The sequence below is a fragment of the Coregonus lavaretus genome (genome assembly GCF_964263955.1).
Source record: "Coregonus lavaretus genome assembly, chromosome: 19".
Classification (NCBI taxonomy): domain Eukaryota; kingdom Metazoa; phylum Chordata; class Actinopteri; order Salmoniformes; family Salmonidae; genus Coregonus; species Coregonus lavaretus.
In genome coordinates this window covers 33,480,908-33,493,062 of record NC_140006.1, presented here as the reverse complement: position 1 = coordinate 33,493,062, position 12,155 = coordinate 33,480,908, and the positions used below count along the sequence as shown (strand labels likewise).

Below are 12,155 nucleotides of genomic sequence, written 5' to 3'. Positions count from 1 at the left end.
CGTCACACCCTGATCTGTTTCACCTGTCTTTGTGATTGTCTCCACCCCCCTCCAGGTGTCGCCCATCTTCCCCATTATCCCCAGTGTATTTATACCTGTGTCCTCTGTTTGTCTGTTGCCTGTTCATTTTGTTTCGTCAAGCCTACCAGCGGTTTTCCCCTTGCTCCTGTCTTTCTCAAGTTCCTGTTTTCTAGTTTTCCAGGTTTTGACCATTCTGCCTGCCCTGACGCCTGCCTGCCGTTCTGTACCTTGTCACACCACCCTGGATTATTGACCTCTGCCTGCCCTGACCCTGAGACTGCCTGCCGTTCTGTACCTTTTGGACTCTGATCTGGATTACTGAGGGATTACTGCCTGCCCTTGACCTGTCGTTTGCCTGCCCCCTGTTTTTGTAATAAACGTTTGTTGCTTCAACACTGTCTGCATCTGGGTCTTCTCCTGAAACGTGATAACATAAGTATTCAGACCCTTTACTCAGTACTTTGTTGAAGCACCTTTGGTAACGACTACAGCCTCAAGTCTTCTTGGGTATGATGCTACAAGCTTGGCACACCTGTATTTGGGAAGTTTCTCTGATTCTTCTCTGCAGATCCTCTCAAGCTCTGTCAGGTTGGATGGGGAGCGTTGCTGCACAGCTATTTTCAGGTCTCTCCAGAGATGTTAGATCGGGTTCAAGTCTGGGCTCTGGCTGGGCCACTCAAGGACATTCAGAGACTTGTCTCGAAGCCACTCCTGCGTTGTCTTGGCTGTGTGCTTAGGGTCGTTGTCCTGTTGGAAGGTGAACCTTCACCCCAGTCTGAGGTCCTGAGCGCTCTGGAGCAGGTTCTCATCAAGGAGCTCTCTGTACTTTGCTCCGTTCATCATTGCCTCGATCCTGACTAGTCTCCCAGTCCCTGCCGCTGAAAAACATCCCCACAGCATGATACTGCCACCACCATGATTCACCGTAGGGATGGTGCCAGGTTTCCTCCAGACATGATGCTTGGCATTCAGGCCAAAGAGTTCAATCTTGGTTTCATCAGACCAGAGAATCTTGTTTCTCATGGTCTGAGAGTCTTTTGGTGCCTTTTGGCAAACTCATGTGCCTTTTACTGAGGAGTGGCTTCCATCTGGCCACTCAACCATAAAGGCCTGATTAGTGGAGTGCTGCAGAGATGGGTGTCCTTCTGGAAGGTTCTCCCATCTCCACAGAGGAACTCTGGAGCTCTGTCAGAGTGACTGTCGGGTTCTTGGTCACCTCCCTGACCAAGGCCCTTCTCCCCTGATTGCTCAGTTTGGCCGGGTGGCCAGCTCTAGGAAGAGTCTTGGTGGTGCCAAACATCTTCCATTTAAGAATGATGGAGGCCACTGTGTTCTTGGGGACCTTCAATGCTGCAGAATTTTTTTGGTACCCTTCCCCAGATCTGTGCCTCGACACAATCCTGTCTCGGAGCTCTACGGACAATTCCTTCGACCTCATGGCTTGGTTTTTGCTCTGACATGCACTGTGAACTGTGGGACCTTATATAGACAGGTTTGTGCCTTTCCAAATCATGTCCAATCAATTGAATTTACCACAGGTGGACTCCAATCAAGTTGTAGAAACATCTCAAGGATGATCAATGGAAACAAGATGCACCTGACCTCAACTTCGAGACTCATAGCAAAAGGGCTGAATACTTATGTAAATAATGTATTTCTGTTTTTTTTTTTGAAGACATTTGCTAAAATTTCTATAAACCTGTTTTCACTTTGTCATTAGGGAGTGATGTGTGTAGATTGCTGAGGATTTTTATTTATTTAATTAATTTTTGAATAAGGCTGTAATGTAACAAAATGTGGAAAAACAAGGGGTCTGAATACTTTCCGAAGGCACTGTATATATAAATAAAACATTAAACAAATTATAATAAAATAAATAAATAAGAGTTATATATTGGAAAGACACCAAAAGACACCAAACATACAATTTACACACTATTCATACATATTAATATTCTTATACACAGATAAATTACATCTTTAGAAAGAGGTGAGGCACTGTGATACAGTATGTTTTGTATATATTTTTTTAAGCTAAACTTGCTTTTGCCTGAGTAACTTCTGGTTGCAGAGCATTCCATGATGACTTGACTCTATAAATAACAGAGAGACACATTAAATCTTCTTATTTTTTCAGGAGCTCAAGCAGTAGAACATTTGAGGTGCCTGTAGGCCTACTCAGCTCCGGTGAGCTCCTGCCCAAGTCAAGCACTGAGCATAGCCTACTCTGAGAGGTCTGGACCTTATTAGCACAGGTGGTAGTGCATTTGCCCTGGAAGTACAGTAATAATAAAATAATAATATGCCATTTAGCAGACGCTGATCTTTGGTTCAAGTCCTAGTCTGACTTTTTCCCCTCAATCACTACATTGGTCCTTATTATAACATGGCCATCTAGTGACTACATCACGTCGCGATTTGTGCCTTATTATGTTGTTTGCAAACCAATGAACAGTCTGAGCTCTGTTCACCTTGGTGCCAGACCTACTTGGGAACAATCAAGCTCTAGCTCATAGTATGTTGATAAATATAACACTGCTCTAGGAGACACTGATGGCCATAACGCAAATGTATGAATGGTCTGACCGTCTGTAAAGGGTTTGGACCTTAGTTTGTGAAACCAGTGATTTGGAGTATAAATTGTGGGGAAGGCATTGTGGCAATTTGCACATGCTCTTGCCGTATTCCATATGAAGGGGGCGGTGAGAATTAAAAATCCACTTGCTGTTGTGCATTCTATGAGGGGTGACGACATAACTACGTCACTTTCTGCCCAATGATGGCGACTCAACGACCTCACAGCACAAGAGGATAGGGGCTGTGTTACCACAAAAACAATATTATCCAAGTTATAATCAAAGGCGGAACAACATGTTATTATAGTGACAACGTAGCTAGTTAAGATAAAGGCGGAGAGGAGCATTTTCTTGAAGTAATGTTTCGGGGTTTTCGCTCGCGTTCTCCGAACATAATGTGAGACGGAGAAAAGGGGATCTTGGACCGAGCAGCACAGTCATAATCTGGATGACAAACATTGCTAAGTGGTGATTCTCTATCAAACGGTCCTCGTTTTTTTTTTTTTTGGCTAGCTAGCTGTATGATATCCATCCATCGCAAAGAAAGTAATCTGACCGCAAGTATTTCAACGTCGAAACCCCGGAGGGAAACCGCTGAGGAAGGATGAAATTCACCGAGCACCTTTCGGCGCACATCACTCCTGAATGGAGAAAACAATACATCCAGTATGAGGTAAATAGCTAGCTCGCGCTAGCTAGCTGTCCTGTTTTTTGGGTGTCTCGCGCTGCTAAATTACGCTAGCTAGCTAACTGCCAAGAGTGGGGATGCTCTTGATAGAGTTTCGTTTTTTATAGCACACCCAGCTAGTAATGTCCGTTTAGTTGGCTAACCAGCTAGCGAGTATAACAAATAACTTAGCATGAACTCCTTGCTAGCAAGTAATGTTAGCGGTTAGCTAACGTTAGTTTGCTATTATTGCTGAACTAGATATTTTTTTTTGGTGGGGGGTATTGCATCTAATGGGGTTTGCAGTGTGTTACAGTGAACGAACAGTTTTTTTGAGGCATTGAATGTCAAGCATTTGAGCTATTTAGCGTGTTTTACAAGTCTTGCTTGATCTAACGTACTACTTAGAGAGCCCTACTATACATTATATTTATGGTTCATAATTCTTATTCTCTGCCTTATTTTGCTACCTAGATAGCATCTCTTTTGCAATGCAATTCTCCAATTCCAACCAAATAGCTAGCTAGTTTAGTAGCGTTATAACGTTACAGTACAGTAGTTACCTGTAATACAGTGCACACTATTACACTGATCCCCTAACATTCTTCAGCACGGGAGCAACTACAAAACCCAGTGCCCCTGTTCGATGGAGATGATTGAATAGACCTGCAATGTTTGGGGCTGATGTGGATTGCAGCAACATACCTCTGCAATGAACACCTGCATTTGGAGGTGATCACGGCTGCAGCCCTCAGACTGAACCGCAGCTCCAGTTCTACGCATTGCTGCTTCTTGCACCAACACTGTCATGTTTACTGACACAGTGTCTGGGCCGGGTTCACTTCAGACTGCAGGACAGATGGCTACCTCTAAAATATTGGCTGGCAACCACCCTCTCATGTATCAACACTAACAAAGTCAAATTCAAGGACATTGACTTTTAATTAAAAAGCTCTGGAAAGGGTCAGCTTGCCCTCTTCCAGTACTACCTTCTGCTGGACAGTGTGTGAACAAAATGGGTCCAGACCAGTGGTCCCTAAAGCATTTATTTGTTAGGAAGTAAGCATGCCAAATACATTAATGGCATATTGATCCAAAATAATAGTTATTGAGCTTGCTTTCCTCAATGATAAACATTGTATTTTTGAATTATGATCATGCAAATGTGTGAAATATGGTCTAGTTGTGTCCACCACATCAGCACTCTAAAACAGCAGCGCCCCTTTCCTACTCCCCCACAGAAATGCGCTCCCTTAGACTGCAGTACACATAATTGAATCATTTCACATCAGTGCTGCTGAGGTTTCTTCTGTGGGATTAGCCTACTGATTAGAGAGATGGTCAGGGCTGGAACAGACAGTGAATGATGGCTCTGTGGCTCTTGCGGGGTCAGTTCTCCACACAATGATTACACAATTTGTCTTTCCAGACTCCTGCCAGTTGGCTAGAGTTGCACAACACATTGGGATGAAGTATCACTCGTGTAGTGGTTTTCAGAAGTGTAGTCTCTTCATGTAGTGGTTTTCAAAATGTTTGTGAGAACATAGGCCTAAGCCTATTTATGACAACCTATTTGTGAGATTCTGCCTAGGTGTGTGTGTGCATGGATTTGTATGTGTGTGCGCGCACGTGCAGCTCTGAGAATATATCCTAATTCCTTGTAAAGGTGTTGTATTTGTTCAGTGCTCTCTCTCTCAGGTCAAGAGGATAGCTGGACTCTGCACTCAACGTTCTGTTTGAGCAGAGCACTGTATGAACACCATTCTGTATGAGCAGAGCACTGTACTGCCTCATAATTTGATTCATCAGGGAGCAGGCAGCAGACATTTTATGTCTGTCATTGTACTGTTTATTCTTGTTGTCGGAATTCATGTGTGTACATGTGTGTTTGTGTGACTGTGTGTGTTTGTGTACTATATTCATGTCTGTCTGTATTCCTGTGTGTGGTTACGGTTGTCATTGAGAATAATTACCAGTGCCTGTCTGAGTGACCTCTGTTGTTTTTGTATCTTTTACTCTTGTGGAACGCTGATGTCAGCTGATTTTCTGGAAGACAGAGATTCTGCCTTTTCCTGGCTGTTACCTGATGAAATTACACCAACAGTCACGGTTTATGATTATTGCTGTTGTCATTGCAGAAAGGAAGGGTGGGTCATATTCATTACGGCAAAACAGTTTGCATCTGAAAACAAGTGTTTCTTATTGGATAAGTTCTGGTAGTCCCTTCCTGTTTGTCAGTTTTTTTCAGTTTGGTGCCTGATGAATATGACCCTGATTATGGCTTACTGTTTTCTGAGCTCACATTGGAGACGTGCAGTGGCTAACTCGCCAGTAGTTAATAGCCTAAAGGCCACCTACTCCTTCATCTAGGCTTGTGCGTCATAGATATAATCCTATTATACGCGTGACATGACACCCAAATACAGTGTGTGTGTGTGTGTGTGTGTGTGTGTATATATATATAACAGTTTTCTTTGAGCTTATTAGCCTATTTGGCTGTTGAATGCAGTGAGATTGGAGGCAGAGAATGTGTGGCCAGTTGTGGTCAGAGAAGTCACTCAATGTTCATTCTAACCAGACTCTGTCTCGTAGACTCCTAGTGTAGCCTAATGCACACACACACACACGCACACACGCCATATCTCCACAGTCCACACTGCCTTGATTTTGTCTGGCCTTGTGTTGTAGTTTGGCCTGTATTACGGCCCACGATGTGTGAGTAACACCCCTATTAAGATACCACAGACCTGTGAAAGGCCAACAGGAGTGCAGCGGGAGAGGAGGGAGGGGGGCTAAAGGGATAATCGCCTGCCTGTAGTGCTCTGCTTTGTTTTGGAAACTTACGCTTTAGCACCCGCTGATAAACTTACGGCACACACAGGCTCAAGCATGGGAAGTTGCCCTTTCTGTCAAGTACAAACACCATACATACACAGTGGGTAGTGTGGGAAAGCGAAGTATTTCGCTACACTAGTAGCACTGCGCCCTGCTGTGTAGGCTCATGCTGAGTATTGCATGACAGTTGGTGAGCTTTGTAAGCACACCACGCCATGCCATTCCTGTCTCTGTTGTCATTATCATTCCTACCATCTCTGCCACAAACGGTTTGCTGCTCTGCAAAAACACTGTCAGAGCTAGCCTAGGGAAACACTGCTTCTAGTTCAAAAGTACTGCAAAAAAGGGTTAAAAAAATTAAGTCTTAACACCTGCTCACGGTTTAACCTAAGGGCTATATGCTCCCGTGGTTTTACTTACTAGCAAAGATTTTACCACAAAGGGTCAGGCCTTCCCCTCTGTGGTAAAAAAAGAAAGAATGTTTCTAATAAAACTACTGGAGCATTTAAACAGTGGACTGGCCCATTATTTTAGTTAGCTCTCACAGTGACAGTCCCGTGACCGTCTTTGTGCAAAGCAGGGTCCGGCAGGGACCAGGGTCACGGCGCGGTCATATCAGTGTCTTCTCCTCTCTCTGACTGGCTGGCTGCTTGACTGGCTCAGCTCCAGGGAAGAGTAAGATACTGGTTGCGTTCCAGCCCGTCGCGCTGTGCAAATTAGCCAATTCTCACGATGCCTGGAGTACTGTTTTAACATCTCAAGAACCACATTAATATGATGTAGCAGTCTTATGATATGCACAGTCCAGCTGTGTAAAGATGGGCTGTAACGCAACCAACGCCTCACAGAAGACGTTAGCTAACAAGCCAGCTACACTACACCATAGACATTGAAACCAGTAGATGGTAGCATTGACGTCATCCACGTATTCCTATGGAAATGTCCCGATGGTGCATGAAGCCGGAAGTATTTTAATTTGAAGCGTGGCATATTGCTGATTGGGGCTGAATGGCACCAAAAAATCGCTAAAGATTATGGTAAAAGTGGCCGTCACTAGCAAAGGATCATGGTCGACGTAGTCGTTTTCATCCTGCCTGAGTCACGTGCAAAGAGCGTGCATGAGGGCGCGAGTCTCCTCAGTGGGGATCAAACTTGATCATGATAAACACACTTTAGAGCGGCCATCCTGAAAAAAAGATCAAATTTACATAGGCTTTCAAGGGCAGACAATGGGCTTTTGGCACCCTAGGTTTCTATGCAGTAGCCCACCAGCAAAGCTCGTGACTTGACGTTCCAGACCGGACACATCAGTATTGTGTCAATGTGAAGTTCTACCTGCGACACCAGAAACCAACCGAAATCAACTCTTTTTCTCATTAGTTCCATTTACAAGATAGAATGAACGCGCGCGTCAGGCATAGAGAATTGAACCTCAGCGATTCTTGCACTTGGACACTGCCATTGCATGTGACACAACGCGGGCAACATTGCAGCTTTCATTGTTTTCAAAGGAAGCGTTCCCTCAATGGCTGATGGCAATGTCGGAAGCCGATGGATTTAGTGTAGCAGGGCCGTAAAATGGAGGACCATAGACGGGCCCGTTGTCTGTTGGTTCTCACTCTATCTCACTATTTATGAGATTCTATATAGACAAGTGCCAAGGGATAGTTGCTAGGGGCCTTTTGGGCATAAATCTCACTAGTGTAGGTAATCTTTCCCTCACAGGTAGACTAGACTTTACCCCCAATCTCTTGTCTAGACTCTAGGAACAGTATTTCTAATAGCCCCCAAAGGTTTGGATTAAGGCAGTGAAAGTTGACCCTAGGGCGTTGCCTAGGAGTAACATTTATTTGGACTCTCTAGGGGCATCTCTTGGACTGGGGAACTGAGGGTGCCTGATGTTGAAGCTGTTGTTCCAAGGTGTCACGTGATGAGAGAAAAAACAAGCATGTGAGAATGGATCTACGTACATCATTGTTGTTGGGAACAGTGGGGGTTCGCTGTGTTGGACACAGACACGTTAGATAAGGATACAGTAAGTATGGAACCCTGATAAACAGCCAGCAAACACTGATTGATCGGTAATGATTGATTTGGGATTCCCACTGTAAGATAATACACACACACAACACAAGTATGCCAACCAACCCCAAGCACAATGACTGATCCCAGGTCATGCACAGACAGCATTACATGATCATCATCATCCACTATGGGCAGAACTATAACAGGAAAGACATCCACTATGAAACTGCTGATTGGACTAGGCTACATTATTTTTTAATAAAAATAAATTTAAAAAAACTTTATTTAACCAGGGAAGCCAGTTGAGAACAAGTTCTCATTTACAACTGCGACCTGGCCAAGATAAAGCAAAGCAGTCCGATTTAAAAACGACAACAACACAGAGTTACATATGGAATAAACAATAACACAATAGAAAATCAATATACAGTGTGTGCAAATGTAGTAAGTTATGGAGGTAAGGCAATAAATAGGCCATAGTGCAAAATAATTACAATTTAGTATTAACACTGGAGTGATAGATGTGCAGAAGATGATGTGCAAATAGAGATACTGGGGTGCAAATGAGCAAAATAAATAACCATGTAAATAACAATATGGGGATGAGGTAGTTGGGTGGGCTAATTACAGATGGGCTGTGTACAGGTGCAGTGATCGGTAAGCTGCTCTGACAACTGATGCTTAAAGTTAGTGAGGGAGATAAGTGTCTCCAGCTTCAGAGATTTTTGCAGTTCGTTCCAGTCATTTGCAGCAGAGAACTAGAAGGAATGGCGGCCAAAGGAGGTGTTGGCTTTGGGGATGACCAGTGAGATATACCTGCTGGAACACATACTACAGGTGGGTGTTGCTATGGTGACCAATGATCTAAGATAAGGCGGGGATTTGCCTAGAAGTGATTTATAGATGACCTGGAGCCAGTGGGTTTGGCGACGAATATGTAGTGAGGGCCAGCCAACGAGAGCGTACAGGTCACAATGGTGGGTAGTATATGGGGCTTTGGTGACAAAACGGATGGCACTGTGATAGACTACATCCAATTTGCTGAGTAGAGTGTTGGAAGCTATTTTGTAAATGACAGCGCCGAAGTCAAGGATCGGTAGGATAGTCAGTTTTACGAGGGCATGTTTAGCAGCATGAGTGAAGGAGGCTTTGTTGCGAAATAGGAAGCCGATTCTAGATGTAACTTTGGATTGGAGATGCTTAATGTGAGTCTGGAAGGAGAGTTTACGGTCTAACCAGACACCTAGGTATTTGTAGTTGTCCACATATTCTAAGTCAGACCCGCCGAGAGTAGTGATTCTAGTCGGGCGGGTGCAAGCAGCGTTCGATTGAAGAGCATGCATTTAGTTTTACTAGCGTTTAAGAGCAGTTGGAGGCCACAGAAGGAGTGTTGTATGGCATTGAAGCTCGTTTGGAGGTTTGTTAACACAGTGTCCAATGAAGGGCCAGATGTATACAAAATGGTGTCGTCTGCGTAGAGGTGGATCTGAGAGTCACCAGCAGTAAGAGCGACATCATTGATATACACAGAGAATAGAGTCGGCCCGAGAATTGAGCCCTGTGGCAACCCCATAGAGACTGCCAGAGGTCCAGACAACAGGCCCTCCGATTTGACACATTGAACTCTATCTGAGAAGTAGTTGGTGAACCAGGAGAGGCAGTCATTTGAGAAACCAAGGCTATTTAGTCTGCCAATAAGAATGTGGTGATTGACAGAGTCAAAAGCCTTGGTCAGGTCGATGAAGACTGCTGCACAGTACTGTCTTTTATCGATCGCGGTTATTATATCGTTTAGGACCTTGAGCGTGGTTGAGGTGCACCCATGACCAGCTCGGAAACCAGATTGCATAGCGGAGAAGGTACGGTGGGATTCGAAATGGTCGGTGATCTGTTTGTTAACTTGGCTTTCAAATACTTTCGAAAGGCAGGGCAGGATGGATATAGGTCTGTAACAGTTTGGATCTAGAGTGTCACCCCCTTTGAAGAGGGGGATGACCGCGGCAGCTTTCCAATCTCTGGGGATCTCAGACGATACGAAAGAGAGGTTGAACAGGCTAGTAATAGAGGTTGCGACAATTTCGGCTGCTAATTTTAGAAAGAAAGGGTCCAGATTGTCTAGCCCAGCTGATTTGTAGGGGTCCAGATTTAGCAGCTCTTTCAGGACATCAGCTATCTGAATTTGGGTGAAGGAGAAGCGGGGGGGGGCATGGGCAAGTTGCAGCGGAGGGTGCAGAGCTGGTGACCGGGGTAGGGGTAGCCAGGTGGAAAGCATGGCCAGCCGTAGCAAAATGCTTATTGAAATTCTCGATTATCGTAGATTTATCGGTGGTGACAGTGTTTCCTAGCCTCAGTGCAGTGGGTAGCTGGGAGGAAGTGCTCTTATTCTCCATGGACTTTACAGTGTCCCAAAACCTTTTGGAGTTAGGATGCACATATCTGTTTGAAAAGGCTAGCCTTTGCTTTCCTAACTGCTTGTGTATATTGGTTCCTGACTTCCCTGAAAAGTTGCATATCGCGGGGGCTGTTCGATGCTAATGCAGTACATCAGTACAACATTACCAATGTGTTCTCCTCCAGGACACTAGACTTCCTTCCCAATCATTTCTTCATTTCTCTTCATTCGTTGCTCTTGTTTGTTTGCAAATCTACTAAATCCACTCATTCATCAGAGCATGAGTGACCTTGACCATGCGGCTGTATTGGCACTGAGGACTTTTATTGTTCTCTGTCTTGCTGGCTTCTCCACAATAATAAGTGACTTCTTGTTCTCTGTACTCTGGGGCACGGAGAGAGCGACTGTCGAGCAGGGGTATGCAACTAGATTCAGCTGAAGGCTGAGTTTTGTTTGAGTGGATGGTTGGGGGCTGGAAAATAATTTTAATAATTATGCTGTGCAAATTGATCACAACTAAGCCCAATATGAGATTGTATTTGAAAATAACAATAATTTCATACCTTGATTACATTGAGACACGATCACATATGTTTTTTCTTAAACTAAACTATATACAGTGCCTTCGGAAAGTATTCAGACCCCTTGACTTGTTCTACATTTTGTTACGTTACAGCCTTATTCTAAAATGCTCCTGTAAGTCGCTCTGGATAAGAGCATCTGCTAAATGACTAAAATGTAAATGTAAATGTAAAATGGATAACATAAATATAAATCCTCAGCAATCTACAAACAATACTCCATAATGTCAAAGCGAAAACAGGTCTTTAGAAATATTTGCAAATTTAGTCAAGTATTAATACCCTTTGTTATGAGACTCGAAATTGAGCTTGGGTGCATCCTGTTTCCATTGATCATCCTTGAGATGTTTCTACAACTTGATTGGAGTCCACCTGTGTTAAATTCAATTGATTGGACATGATTTGGAAAGGCACACATCTGTCTATATAAGGTCCCACAGTTCATAGTGCATGTCAGAGCAAAAACTAAGCCATGAAGTCAAAGGAATTGTCCGTAGAGCTCCGAGACAGGATTGTGTCGAGGCACAGATCTGGGGAAGGGTACCAAAAAATGTCTGCAGTATTCAGACCCCGATTGCTCAGTTTGGCCGGGCGATCGGTTCCAAACTTGAGGTGGCGAATCGCATCTCTGCATGTCTGGTAGACATATCAGTGTGGATGACGGATCATCACCTCAAGCTGAACCTCGGCAAGACGGAGCTGCTCTTCCTCCCGGGGAATGACTGCCCGTTCCATGATCTCGCCATCGCGGTTGACAACTCCGTTGTGTCCTCCTCCCAGAGTGCAAAGAGCCTTGGCATGACCCTGGACAACACTGTGTCGTTCTCCGCTAACATCAAGGCGGTGACCCGATCCTGTAGGTTCATGCTCTACAACATTCGCAGAGTACGACCCTGCCTTACACAGGAAGCGGCACAGGTCCTAATCCAGGCACTTGTCATCTCCCTTCTGGATTACTGCAACTCGCTGTTGGCTGGGCTCCCTGCCTGTGCCATTAAACCCCTACAACTCATCCAGAACGCCGCAGCCCGTCTGGTGTTCAACCTTCCCAAGTTCTC

General features: G+C 44.5%; 1 protein-coding gene across 1 annotated transcript in view; it reads left to right on the top strand.

Annotated features, from left to right (window-relative positions):
* The first annotated feature begins 2,813 nt into the window (after positions 1 to 2,813).
* Positions 2,814 to 12,155, top strand: part of LOC311146697 (xenotropic and polytropic retrovirus receptor 1 homolog) — a 56,772-nt gene continuing 47,430 nt past the window's right edge. The window contains exon 1 of the mRNA XM_084183249.1: positions 2,814 to 3,270. Within this exon, the coding sequence (XP_084039375.1) occupies positions 3,202 to 3,270 (69 nt within the window). The 5' untranslated portion in view covers positions 2,814 to 3,201. The remainder of the gene's footprint in view (positions 3,271 to 12,155) is intronic.